The 15582-nt window shown below is 36.2% G+C and overlaps 1 protein-coding gene across 1 annotated transcript; it reads left to right on the top strand.

Annotated features, from left to right (window-relative positions):
• The first annotated feature begins 14052 nt into the window (after positions 1-14052).
• LOC134652722 (uncharacterized) lies at positions 14053-15243 on the top strand. The gene has a single exon (XM_063507884.1). The coding sequence runs from the start codon at positions 14053-14055 to the stop codon at positions 15241-15243; it is 1191 nt and encodes a 396-aa protein (XP_063363954.1).
• Positions 15244-15582: the final 339 nt, after the last annotated feature.

Here is a 15582-nt window from a genome sequence, read left to right as displayed (position 1 = left end):
TTGAATATTTCGACCCCTTTAAGATATAAAATAAGGTAAAGTTTTGCTCGCGAGACTTGTGGGCTCTAATCTTATCTAACTGGGCATGAAGGCTTCAAGTTGTCGCCTTAGCTATCATTTGCTCAGTATTAGGGAAAGAAAATAATATTAAAATCTAACAGTTGATTAGATTCTTAAAAACAAAACCTTTGCTACTTATTTATATGTACTCATAAGGAACTACTTATGTAAGTACATTTTTACAGAATGTACGTAAATACTTAAACCAAGAGACCAATGTGGAAGAGGACCTGAGTATTCAATAAGCACTTAATTATGTTAAAATTAAATTTTAAAGAAGAAATTAGTAGGTAGTTTATTAACACGACACAAGTACTCACCACATACATTAAGATGCTTTTTAAAATTAATAGAATAAAAGTTGATAATGGTGGAAATAAGGCGTAGTAAAGTGGCAAATAGAATTAAGAGATTCCAATTTCAACGGATTATTTTGTAAACATATACACCTAAAACTAAATAGCAAGGTATGAAGAAATTAAAAGCTCGCCCAAAAAGTTAGCAAAAGTTTTGAAGAGCTCTCAACTCATAAGAAAGGAAATTATCCTGAACCCGAGGTACCTATAATTTAAGAAGTTTCAGACTAAGCCGCTAGCGACAAGCTCTTATTGCAAAGCCTTCGTTCACATTTTATTGTTTTAAAAGGTTATAATTTAAGTTGACGAAATATAATTAAATTTATTTTAAAATTATCTATTATTAAGCACTGGTATTTCTATCTTTGTCTTTGAACGCCTATTAGAATATCAAATTTAAGTTGTAATTTAAATACAATCAAAAAAGTTCCATAAATAGGGACGATACGACGAACACGACTCAAAAGCGGCTTAACCGATCAGTTTCGCTATATTTCGGCTTAACCAATCAGTTTCGCTGTATTTTCCCTTGAAAGTATTTACTATTTATTACCACAGAATAGGTACAGAAGACTCACTCTCTAACAAAACGCGTCTGTTACGATCAGCACAGATATGGCCGCTAGGTGGCGACAGCACCACGCGCGGCTAATGGCTAGCCACGAAAATTGGTGTGGAACGGAGGTACTTTTAGCTACCTATAGCAAAGCGACGAAATCGCGGAGTGAGCCACGCCTGATATTACTTTCACGATTTTTTTTCATATTTTTTGAAGCCATGGTTCAAAAGTTAGAGGAGGTGAACACCATTTTTTTTATTTCAGAGCAGTTAAGTACCTTTTTTTCAAAAATATTATGATTACCAAAAAATGGCTTTTCGTTTTGAATGGTCTAGCCAACGACACTCCCCACTTTTTGTGTAGGGGAGCCACCCTAAAATAAGTTTTTTACGAATTTGTCGCCGTAATTGATTTGACTAAATATCCATGTCAAATTTCAGCTTTCTAGCACTAACGACCACGGAGCAAAGCTGTGGGCGGATAGACGGACAGAAAGACATGACGAGACTATTAGGCCACCAAACGAAGGAAAATCAGGGGAAATAATAGGTGTATAAGCGAATTTTGGCACAGTTGTAGGTAAAAGTGCCTTACACAACATACTGAAAGTACTGGTGGATGGGGGTTGTGCTAACGGGTGGGGGGGGGGGCGGTTTAAAGGTCCCTTTTTTTAGTTTTTCGTAAATAACTCGTAAACGGTGGCTCATAGCAAAAAATGTTCTGATACATAAGTAATCTACATAAAATTGCCTACAAGAAAGATTCCATACACTTTTTTGCTAAGGTCAATATTCAAAAAGATATCAACACGCGAACGTTAATTAAAATCAATTCAGTGATCTGTTTTCTTATATATTCGTATATAACTCGTAAAGAGAGGCCAATAGCATAAAATGTTCTGAAACGGAAATAATCTACACAAAATTTCCTACAAAAAATATATAGTACACTTTTTGCAAGGATCAATATTTAAAAAGTTATTAAAGAAAGAATGTTATTTATAATCAATTGTAAGGTTCATTTATTTTTAGTTTTTCGTAAATAACTCGTAAACGGTAGCTCATAGCAGAAAATGTTCTACAACATAAATAATCTACATACAATTTTCTACAAAAAATATACTGAATACTTTTCACTAGGTTCAATATTAAAAAAGATACTAAAGCGATAAAGTTAATTATAATCAATTTTAAAGTCTCTTTTTAGTTTTTTATAAATAACTCTTAAACGGTAGCTCATATCAAAAAATATTCTAAAACATAAATAATCTACATAAAATTTTCTATAAAAAAACACATGGAATATTTTTCTCGGGGATTAATATTTAAAGAGATATTAAAGGGGGAATTTTAATTACAATCACTTCTCAGGTCCCTTTTTTTTGGTTTTTCATAAATAACTCGTAAACGGTTGCCCATTGCAAAAAAACGTTATATTTAAATAATCCTGATAAAATTATAATGAAATCTATACATGATAGTAACTTTATTTTTAAGATTGGGACGTACAGTTCTATAAATAAAATTTCTAATTATCTTCTAAAACTAAAATCATCATTATCATCATCATTGCTGACGGTGATTTCGATGGGGGCTCCGTTAGTGCATGAGCCAGAGTATACACCATAGACACTGGAGCACGAAATTCCTGCTTTCCGGCAGCCGCATCGCACCCCACACCCGGTCGTGCATCGGCAAAATATGGTGTTGAGAATGGAGTCAGGTGCCACTGGGTCGTTGGTTGTCACCGGCTTTAGGATGCCATCGTCCCCTCTCGCCCATCCCCATTGGGTAGGTGGTAAGGGGTTACCCAGCATTACATTTTTGACTATTCCTGAACTAGTGCAGTCGACTGTAACACTATTACAGCGCAAATGTCAAAATCAATGCGCGATTTTCGTCATTTGCGACAGTAATGCGGTTGGCAGTAATATAATAATAATAATATGTATTCTTTATTTCAGACCAGGTCCATAATTACACATTTAAATTAAACATTAAATTAAATTATAACATTCATATATTATATGTGATAGTAGCAGTATGAAATACATAATTAATCATCCTACAACTAAGGTTAGTATTATCATGCCGCGATCAGAAAGGGATTAGAAATAACAGATTTCCATACACTTACGTCAAAATCAATATGGATTGACAGCTATCTCAATCCCTTTCTAATCGCGATTCAGTAATATAGATTGGACATAACAGACTATTTCTACATAGTTACATTCAGTATATTGGCTTGCCTGTTAGTACATGTATCATATGGCAATGGTTTATGTACTGACAGTCAAACCTTGACGCAAATGCCCTCAGGATAATGTTAGAGCTGTCCCGCACCCTACGCGACTGGGATGTGCACCGCTTCCGCATTGTGGTGTAGAAACAGTCTACCCTAGTCAGTAGTAGGGCGTCAGCAAACATCCCCGATGCGCTGCAGTCCTACATGATATAAAATTGACTAAAGTAGAATTGAATATAATTACCTAACGTTCCTCCTTTAATAACTTTTTAAATATTGATCCTTGCGAAAAGTGTACTATATCTTTTTTGTAGGAAATTTTATGTAGATTATTTACGTTTTAGATCATTTTTTGCTATTGGCCACTCTTTACGAGTTATATACGAAAATATAAGAAAACAGATCACTGAATTGATTTTAATTAACGTTCGCGTGTTGATATCTTTTTGAATATTGACCTTAGCAAAAAAGTGTACGGAATCTTTCTTATAGGCAATTTTATGTAGATTACTTATGTATAAGAACATTTTTTGCTATGAGCCACCGTTTACGAGTTATTCACGAAAAACTAAAAAAAGGGACCTTTAAACCCCCCCCCCCCACCCGTTAGCACAACCCCCATCCACCAGTACTTTCAGTATGTTGTGTAAGGCACTTTTACCTACAACTGTGCCAAAATTCGCTTATACACCTATTATTTCCCCTGTGTGGCTGTTTTTGGTCTTCGTTTGGTGGCCTATATAAAGGGGAACCCTTGACTGTTGACTACGGAACCATAAAAAGTGGACAATAACACATGAATATATCCTTATGACCTAAAATACAACAATTTACGTCTTTTCCCCATGTTGGTGTGAATAATAATAAAAATTATGCACTTAAACAGTATTTTTTATTTAAGTATGTTACCAATTGATCTTTCATGTTAGATTGCAACTAAAAATAAAATGTACAAGTAAAAAAATGCAGAAAATCGGCCCACCCTGATGTAAAATGAAGATCACGTTGAACGGCTTTTCACTATTGTACCAGGTTACAAGGGGCAAAAATAAACAAGCTAGCAGAAACAGCTGTTATTATTACAAACAGCAAACAAAGCTTTTCTATCCTCCGCGTCATTATATCTTACTTCTGATAAAATATAAGGCGAGAAATCTTTCCTACAAGTAAAACGGAAATAGCAGCCGTCGGAAATCGAGTACTGTGCACGGTGCTTTTATTTATTTTAACATCTTGTCGGTTGCATCCGGGAAACAAAGTGTTATCTTTTATAAAGAAAAGATCACACCTAAGGATCTTGACACCTTATCGATACAACGAAACCCGCATTGCCTGAGGGGCGTTTGATGCCCCGAAATTTCAATAAATAGCCGTTTGAAATCATTGGAATTTTCTGTGTTGATAAAGTATTACATATAATTATTTTACGTCACCCGTACGCTACGCGAGGAAAATATCTCACTTCCTGGCCAAGGCCAGACTTAAAACTTTAGACAAACCTCGGGCGGTAATTCGTAAAGCCCCAGATCGTATATTTATGGCCCTCACCTTCGGTTCGGGCCACAAACACCTGCGATTTGGAGCATTCACGAATTCACCTCCCTAGGTATGTAATGTACTATTACATCTACAAATAAAACAGCATAAACACAAACAACCTTAACGTGACTAACGTCTCATCCCAGCTTAGTCTATACCAGCAATCAGAATATGCAAAGAAATTTGATTCATTTAGGTATTCTAAAAAATTCGATATATTTAGCTTTTTGTTTGAACTTTTTCTTTTTACTTAATACTTATAGTGATGTATGGGTTAATTTAAACACATATTATTGTAAAATATGTAAGCAGAGTATATTCAGCACAAGAGTAAAAACAAGAACAAGAATAGAAAGAATAACAAGCACGTCAATCACATTTTGATATGTCATATGCCGTCGGCCAGGATTACAGTAAGTAGGTTACTATTCTACAGATATGAAACCTCTAACATATAGACTTACTTATTCATAGACGTTTTTATTGTGGTGGAAAAGAGCGGTGTAGGTGCTGAAATTATATTAATCTCCAACAGATCCAACACAATGTGTTTTGGCCCTTAGACTAAGGGTGGTGTTACGGTTGGGGAAACTCAGTGGGTAAAATGCTCAACCTCATCATTCTTCTTCGATAACATCTGTTATGACATCGAAATAAATGTTGTGTGTGTAGAAAAGCTTAGTTTTTGGCGTCGATAAAAGGAAACGTGACTTTTTTATCACAACTAGTATCATTGTATTAGGTACTTACTTACATTGTTTGGGTTGTATATTGTTGACAAGTAGATTACAGATTAAACATATTTTTCATTCTCTTTTACAGCATAAAAAATGTTCAGTAACAAATTTCTCATTTTAGGACTTATTACTTTTCTTTATTACAGTTTCACAAAATGACAAATTTAGATCTTTTGTCATCGTATGAGCTATGTTAAGTGCTTATACAGGGCGATTCATGAGACGTGAGAAGGACTAAGCCTACACAATCAGTAAATGTAAAATAATCGTTCACCACAATATTTAAGTAAAACAATCACGCTTTATTTCTGTTGGTATTTTTTTTGGTAAGGACAAATTTAATAATCTACAACGTTTAAATAACAAAGATAAAACCTTTTTAACCGTTTATTAAAGTGCTGTCCACTTTGAGTATGAAGAAAATAAAATGTCACACTTGAGTGAGATACGATTTTTCAAAAGTAATCAGGCCCCGATGTCATTCAATTTGGCACTTGTTATGGATAAAACAAAGAGGGTGACCATTAATGTCGTAAATAACTTAAAACTTCTTTTTTAAACAGGTTAAAATAAATTTAAATTAATGTCACAAATACTGATACGAAACAGTTGTTTATAACTTACTGTATGCGTAGGCTTGATCCTGCTCACGTCTCCTGAATAACCCTGTATATGCATAATTTACTTTAATACCGCGCCTTTTAGAAAATTACTAGTCACTACCACTGACAATCGAAATTACCCGCAATCATTCTAAAATGGCTGATAACAGTACATCGTTTATCAAATTGCTGGCAATTACATAATGTAATAGAGGGTTGTTTGAAGAATAATATTAACCTGAATAAGGAGTAAATATACTTACAGTTTTAATCCACGTAGAATGAATTGAAAACTTTTTGCAGTAGAGCAAATTAGATTGTCTTTTTAGGGTTCCGTAGCCAAATGGCAAAAAACGGAACCCTTATAGATTCGTCATGTCTGTCTGTCTGTCTGTCTGTCCGTCTGTCCGTCTGTCTGTCCGTCCGTATGTCATAGCCTCTTTTCTCCGAAACTATAAGAACTATACTGTTGAAACTTGGTAAGTAGATGTATTCTGTGAACCGCATTAAGATTTTTACACAAAAATAGAAAAAAAAACAATAAATTTTTGGGGTTCCCCATACTTCGAACTGAAACTCAAAAATTTTTTTTTCATCAAACCCATACGTGTGGGGTATGGATAGGTCTTCAAAAATGATATTGAGGTTTCTAATATCATTTTTTTCTAAACTGAATATTGCGCGAGAGACACTTCCAAAGTGGTAAAATGTGTGTCCCACCCCCTGTAACTTCTAAAATAAGAGAATGATAAAACTAAAAAAAATATATGATGTACATTACCAAGTAAACTTCCACCGAAAATTGGTTTGAACGAGATCTAGTAAGTAGTTTTTTACGTCTTAAATCGCCTAAATACGGAACCCTTCATGGGCGAGTCCGACTCGCACTTGGCCGCTTTTTAAACAAATAATGTCGCTACTAATACTCAGTTGTTTATTTAAATACGAGACGTATATGAATAATTAATATTATATGCTATGAATATAACTATTTTTACCACCACGAATAAAAAGGAAAAGATCCAAACTTCACCGAACAAAAGAGTAGCGACAAAATATGTATGTTATGACTACGGCTTATAATTTCAACATATTAAAGTATTGTACCTACCTTGAATTTAATTTAACGAACTTTAACTGGCTAGTTTTTCATCAATATACTCAACCGGAAATTACCCGTTGTTTTTCTTCCACAGAAAACCGAGCGTCGAGCAGGCATACATATTTAATTCAATGAGACGCGCATTGACAGATCGAATGCCTAATAAGCCAGGTATTTCAGTCTCAGCGAGTTTCGTCTAATTCGAGCGAGATGGCGTGACATCCGTCGAGACGTCAATTAGGGCGTCCTTGTCGCGATATGTGCAGCCTGGGTGCGATTAACGGAATTAGCTCGTGGCCCGATTCGGATTTTGAAATATACATCTACTAGATATCTTTTAGACGTCACCAAGATACGATAACGGTATGTTTAAGATCTAACCTGTCAAATTTGACACTTCCGCGATTCTGGAGATACTCTTGAACGATTTCCACAAGATATTACTTAGAGATCGAATTCACATCTAATAGATATCTAACACTATCTATCGTAAAAGTGACATTGGTTGCCGGAATTGCGCTGCAAAAGAGAACTAGTTGAAGTCTAAACTATAACGTATCTAGAATGGATCTAGTACGTGTCGTCTCTTGTGAATATCTTGAAGTTCGAATACGGCAGTCGGTCTCGTGTCCTGTTTCCCATCGCTTACTAAGCATAAGTAAGCAATCGAGCAGCAGAACCAATATAATAGACATGTGTCGTTCACGAGTGATTGATTTAAATGAACTATAATCATTTGACTGACCTCACTCACTCTTCAACTCAGTGCAGATTTAACTTGCTCATTTCGCTCAGTAACTCATCTATTAGTGTCCCTTGCTCGCTCTTTCCCACTCATGATTCGAATGAGCCGACCGAGCGAAATGAGCGATATATATCACCGCGAGCGAAAGATATGAATCAATCTTTTCAACTTAGTGAAGCGTTTTGCGCATCTCTACAATATAATTATAACTCATGTAATAACTGGTCTAAGATAATGTCCTACCCCTTTTCCAAACGCTGTTGTACCTACTGGTGGATATATCCTATAAATTATTCCCGGATTTCTTTAGTTATCTAAATACGAGATATGGCGTATCATTGGCCTTCGAGTCTCTTACCTACAGACTATACAAATAGTGTCAGGTAGGGAAACAAGGTTTTTTATCTAATCATATAAGATATACTTATATATGTATTAGGATAAGACCAGTTCTTCCCATGTTTCCCTTCAGCGGAAAGCTCTTACATAGATCAAATGATATTTCCTACATAACTATTGTGGGCTCCACCCTATGATCTCGTTTTATAGTTGCTGCGATAGCGCTACGTTACAGTTGCGCACCACATAAGCCAGGTGTTTTAGTCTCAGCGAGTTCCATGTAATTCGAGCGAGACAGTGCGACACCCGTCGCGACGTCAATTAGGCGTTCTTGCTGTTCTTGTTGCTTGCCTTATCCTGTATTTCTTATCACTTACCAAGCATTCGACTAGGAATAGCCAGTATAAGGTTGAACTCAAAATACATAACATCATATTCGTTTCCTTATTTTGCATGGGTGTGTAAATACCTACTATCACTCATCACTACATAGTATAAAGCAAAGTCCCTTGTTCCCTGTCTGTCTGTCTGTATGTATGCTTAGATCTTTAAAACTACGCAACGGATTTGATGCGGTTTTATAGATAGATAGAGTGATCAAGAGGAAGGTTTATGTATAATTTGTTAACACGTGCGAAGCCGGGGCGGGTCGCTAGTTCTATTATAATAAATAATAGCTAACCTTAGAAATCTACGAACAATAAAATTAGCTACGAGTATTTATTTCGTTTATATCAGCCACTCTGAGACTAAAATTCACCTGCGTTCAGTAAAAAAAAAACCGGCCAAGTGCGAGTCGGACTCGCGCACGGAGGGTTCCGCACCATCAACAAAAAATAGAGCAAAACAAGCAAAAAAACGGTCACCCATCCAAGTACTGACCCCGCCCGACGTTGCTTAACTTCGGTCAAAAATCACGTTTGTTGTATGGGAGTCCCACTTAAATCTTTATTTTATTCTGTTTTTAGTATTTGTTGTTATAGCGGTAACAGAAATACATCATCTGTGAAAATTTCAACTGTCTAGCTATCACGGTTCGTGAGATACAGCCTGGTGACAGACGGACGGACGGACGGACGGACGGACGGACGGACGGACGGACGGACGGACGGACGGACGGACAGCGGAGTCTTAGTAATAGGGTCCCGTTTTTACCCTTTGGGTACGGAACCCTAAAAAGCAATAAACTGATAAGTTAATGAATGATATTTTATTTTATTTTTTAATAAAAATAAATAAACACGGAAGATAGTATAATCTCGACTACACTCGTCAGTACAACGCACAGGTACAACGTCGACTCGCTCAGTATAAAATATTCTCAATTTTCAGATAAGTACACTGAATCAGGCGTGGCTCACTCCGCGATTTCGTCGCGTCGCTACAAGTACATGCGACCCACACTAATTTTGGTGTCTGGCCATAGTGGTTGCCGCGCACCGCTACGGAAAGGACGCCTGCTCGCGCTTGCGTTGCGCCACCTAGCGGTCATATCTGTCGTAATAGACGTGTTTTGTTAGAGAGTTTAATCTTCTGTATCTAGTACTATTATTTATTATGTGACTGAATGTTGTCTTCCAGTAGGTAGTTTGCCCAGCGTGGTGAATAACAGCAGACCTACTCGGGCTCTCAGGAGGACATAGGACACTACCTAGTCTTACCTACCCATTTTGTGCGTTAGGTAAACTGAATCTTGCTAGGATTTAAAGGCTTTTTGGTTTTTCTAGTTGGGTATATGTAAACTTTATTTGGTTTTATATTAGTTGGTGACGAATGCGAATAGGTCGATTTCTATTACATTTAATATAAGGCATATATCAACATAATTTTGGTTATTACGAATTTGTATTATTTGTAAGTATCCAAAATAACTACGACTGCACTTAATTAAAAAAATATAATATCAAACAAAAATCTAAAATATTTGGCTATCGATAATTTTATAAAAACAAAATGTGATATTAAAATTTTTGGAGGTATTAGGGCGTAGAACATACTGAATACTGGAGTTAGGTTTGTAAATCGCAGCAAGAATAAAATAAATGTATAAAATTATTTAATATTTAAGGTACCTACCTACATTATTTAATATCTACACAGTATATCATAATAAAAGCTTAAACATAAATGTCGATATTAAAAATGAACACCGACAGAGATAAGCCGAGTGTTGACATAATCGCAATTACAACAAAAATGTATTAAAACACCCAGGGACCGGACACCGTTCCCGAGTTGATCTCCGGCCTTTTAAGCCAATTGAGAACATTTTGAAACCTGCCGCTATGAAAACTGGATCGTTATCAAACAGTAAGAGACGTCCATAAATTTGGAGAGGCCTTTTTGCTATAATGCCTTTCATATTTCTCTGGCACACTGCGGGCGCCGCTCAAATGAATTACCTCCATCAATAAAAATCCTCGCGATGAAATCCTGCGACTTATTTAATTTATATTCCAATCGCGGTATATTTATAAACACCATTTTTAGCAAGATGGTCGGGATTGGATGTTTGAGCGGTATCGACTTTTAATTTTTAACCAAAAGGCGCAATAACTGAGCAATACTTCTTTCCAGATAATATTAGACACAGTAGACTGACAGTAATGACACCTGATATCGAGGGTTGTTGACATCCTCTTTTAGTATTTTATACGGAAACTTTTTTTATATATTGTAAACTAGGATTCTGCCACTTGTAGACAATTTCAGCAAAATACTATTTGCAAGAAAAAACGAAAACACACTATTATGCTTCGTTACACAATACCCATTAATCAGTTTGATTACAGGTATAAAGCAAAACAATGTATTCACATTATAGATTTTAAGCAACCGAAAAGATTCGAGGGAAATGAAATGGATCCTTTTGATTTAGCTGAAGCCATTGTTTAGCCTATCGAATCGGTGCCGACAACACGGAATTGAATTCGGAAAACAAATTCATTTTCTCGTAACAGATGGCCAGAATAAAGACAATAGAACAGAGAGGCCAGATCTACACCCTTCACCCGAAAAGTCTCAACTGACGTTTTCCTTCGGTTAAGATAAGTCTTTTCGGGTTAATAATAGGAGAGATGAGAATGAAAGCATGCTGATTAGGTACGTTTGGAGCGGGCACGGAGGAAATGTCGTGGCTGCAATGTACTTTATAAATTAAAGTGAAGTGAGTAATTGTCGACAGAGTCGTTGAAGACGTTGAACTCATAAAGATTTTATGAAATAAGTAGTAAGGAATTTAATTTGGTCCTTAAGCTGGAGTGGAATATATATCATAACCAGAGCACTGGAACTTTACCCGCACTATTTTCTTACGAGATAAAGGAAACTACGTAACTTCCTGAACTAAAATAATGTCTAGCGTCTCTAACATCATATTATGTGTTACATAATAATATAGTGTGTCAAAGGTCTGTTTGATTTCAAACATAGACAGAGAGAATCATACTATCTTACACTAGTACTAGCACCCAAAAGAAAAGGATGAGTATAGTTTTTTTGTTCCTATTTACTGACAAGATTGACCCAGTATAAAACAATTGATTTCTAACAATAATTAATAGTTGTTAGTAACAGATCTATGTGATACCTAGTGTAAATAGCTGCAAATCAAACAATGAATGATTTCGCTGCTGTATCGTACATATGAATGTGAGTAATTACTACATAATACTATTGAGGCTTGTTGAGGCAAAATAACGTAATTATTTTGAAGAAGTGGGGATTATAAAAATGAACAAGCTACCTAAACACGTGCTCAAATTTTTTTTTTATTACTATCTAAACTCGCAAAAATCGATGCAATGAAGTGAGCAATATTATTCCCTCCGGTACCATCGGTCCACTTTCCCAATCTGTCTACTTTACCAAAGGATCCACTTTCACGATCTGTGTACTTTACCAAACGGTCCACTTTCGCGATGTGTCCACTTTACCATCGGTCCACTTTCCCGGTCTGTCTACTTTACCAAACGATCCACTTTCGCGATGTGTCCACTTTACCAAACGGTCCACTTCCCCGATTTGTCTACTTTGCCAAACGGTCCACTTTCCCGATCTGTCTACTTGAGCATGTTGTCTACTTTCGCCATTGGTTCACTCGTTTCGTAGCATAAGTACCAACTTCGCGAACTTTCATTTGGCGATCCGCGAAATGTTTTTTTTTTACACGCAAACCTCCAGTTTCTCAGAATACCAAAAACGCTTAGTGCCAGCATAATGCCAAGTCAATATGTGTCAACCACAGAGGACCGACATATCAGTATTGTAACAGGTGCGAGTGAGACACCGTCATTGTTCTGACAGTATTTAATCAAATATACCTACCTAACTGATTGCGTTGCAGCAAATTACCGTTTTGTGACTACAACGAACAAAATGTCTGGGATCATTCCAGTAAACAATATCCCATGAAAAACATTTCATGTAAAATGTTGCCAAGACGAAACCACAAGGCTCGGACTGTCAAAAAGTTATCAGATATCTTGTAGAGCCAAGCTTCTAACTCTGCAAGCCCTAACATGACAAACTTTACACCTTAGTCAACATATGTGGCTTGGCCGTTTCGCTACCGTCACATGGGCGGAAGGTGAAATCTATTCATTATTTTTTATTATACAATAGTTTTTGTAGTAACAAAACGGCCAAGCCCGTATTTTGACTAAGGTATAGAGTTTGTGATGTTAGGGCTTGTAGAGTTGGAAGCTTGGCTCTACAAGATATCTGATAACTTTTTGACAGTCCGAGCCTTGTGGTTTCGTCTTGGCAACATTTTACATGAAATGTTTTTCATGGGATGTTGTTTACTGAAATGATCCCAGGCATTTTGTTCGTTGTAGTCACAAAATAGTCGAGGGTAAAATGGACATTTATGCCTGAGTTATACACTCTGCTTTTCACTTCTAGTGTGAGTAAAATATACAAAAATATCCTATATTTTAGGTTATTTTACCGTATTTTTCCAAGACTAAAGAAAATCGTTCTCGGGCCGGTCGGGGCGCGGGATACGCGCCGCGCGAGCTCGTGCCCGGGGCTGGCAGTTTGAATGGCAGATTTTGGACTTTATTGCTAAGTTAATAAAGGTCGTAATAGATGATATTACTTTAATCCCTAGAGATTAATAAGGAACTTTAGTCCCGATATACAGAGACTAAATTAACATTTTAAGATCATGAGAAGTGAAAACTATTTTGTTATTCAATTAATACTTTTATTTATTCACGTATCTGGGGGGCACGGCAGTGCCCCCGCCAAGTCGAGCTAACATTTATAATTACAAACTAAACTCATCAATTCGATAATAGAGGCTGTGCGGAAAGAGAGTCGTGGATTGTATTGGGCCCCATACATTCCACGACTCTTCTCTTTCCGCACAGACATGTCATCATATATTCCTATCATTCTCTTTCGAGCACCTTTAAGGATATAAGTACTGGCCTCTTAAAAAATGATTAGATTGTAGTACGAGTATTTTATGCTTCAATGTCACTGTCAATTGCTATTATATTTTGTTATATTGGTGGTGATTCGATTATTGCTTTCTGGAATAATTTTAAAATGCGTTTCTTAAAACAGCCAAATGGGCATGAAATTGTAATAGACGATGGGTATAGGTATACTTGCAGTAAAACCAACCAAAATGGGTCCACCTTATGGCGTTGCAGTAATCGAAGAGAATGCTCGGCTACTGTAACTATTGATATTACTAAAACAACAATATTGAAAAAACGAAGGCATTCATGTTCGAGGGATATTGTAAAAAATGAGATGTTGATAGCGTTAGCCAAGTGCAAAGAAGAAGTTTGTAAGGATTTTGGCCCGATCCAACCTATATACGAAAAAAATATCGAAAAATTAAAAGAGAAAGGCGGAAATTATTTAAGCGAGACTCCGACATTTTCTACGGTCAAAAATGTACTATACAGAGCGCGAAAGAAATACCTGTCCGCCAATAAACTGGTCTTTAATAGATTGGAAGAGGTCGAGGTTCCTCCAACTTACAAAAATTTTCTAGTATGTGCAGATGGTGATGAAGAAAAAATATTGATATTTGCAAATACTGTAGCTAAAAAGTTAATAAGAGCACGAGCAACAATATCAACAACGTATTTTGGCGACGGAACATTTAGGTGTGTACCTAAACCGTTTGCCCAACTTTACTCACTGCACATAGACCTAAATTCGACGAAAACAAGTACCAACGTGGTCCCAGTCATATACGGTCTGTTGCCAAATAAAACAGAAAACACCTATACTAGATTTTTTCAGCTCATTCGAGACTTACTCGGTGTAAATATCACAACATATAAATGTGATTACGAACAAGCACAGATTAATGCCGTCAAAAATATATTCCCAGAAGTCGAGGTGCATGGCTGTTTCCATCATTTTAATGCGGCGTTTTGGCGTAACGATAAAACGTTAAAAACGAAAGCGACCAAAGAAGGCAGAAATATAACAAGGATGTGTGCTCTCCTACCACTTCTTCCGCCACAGGAAATGAAGGAAGCTTGGTCTAGTATTGTTGACTCCGCTCCAAGGACAACAGAAATCCTAAATTTTTTTCAATATTTCCGAAATCAGTGGGATCCTGAACAATTTGCCGAAAAGTTAAGCTGTTCTTATGAAAATCATCGTACTACTAACCCATTAGAGGGTTGGCATAGGAGAATCAATGCCTACATACCCAAAAGACCCAATTTTTACTACTTCCTACACAAGCTGATGAAAGAAGCAAGACATGTGTCAAGCAAAATTAATTACAGCCTATTTAATAAGTTACCTAAAAATAGGCAAAAAAGCGATATAGCATTTGATCGCAAACTATCAAAACTCTTACAAAAACTTGAAAACAGGCAGATAAGCAGTATAAATTTCTTAAAGAAAGTTATCTGGACTAAAATATCATTGGGCGTTCATTTTAAATTACGCATTAAGAAAAGGAAACGTAGACATTAAGATTACAGTTAATGTAATAATTTATCGGAGGACGAAGTAAGTTTACTATTTGACGAACGTTTTTAGTTTTGACGAAACGGAGGTACAATGACTTTAGTTTAAGTGAAGAAGTGTTTTGTGCTTACTATTTTTCAATTACTTACAAATAATTTTGTTCAAAGTATATAAGGTACTTCTAATTGTGTTATTTTTTTCATATTAGCCGATTAAAAACAGTTTTTATCTAAGAAATGTTTATTCTTAACCTTTTCGCCGCCATTGACTTGATATAAAGTCGGTGCTTTCCGTGCTCCATACGCCCACGACTTGATATCAAGTTCAAGACCACAGAGAAAGATA

Source organism: Cydia amplana, chromosome 12 (genome assembly GCF_948474715.1).
Source record: "Cydia amplana chromosome 12, ilCydAmpl1.1, whole genome shotgun sequence".
Classification (NCBI taxonomy): domain Eukaryota; kingdom Metazoa; phylum Arthropoda; class Insecta; order Lepidoptera; family Tortricidae; genus Cydia; species Cydia amplana.
The sequence above is the reverse complement of the archived record's forward strand: the minus strand, read 5'-3'. Positions and strand labels throughout refer to the sequence as shown.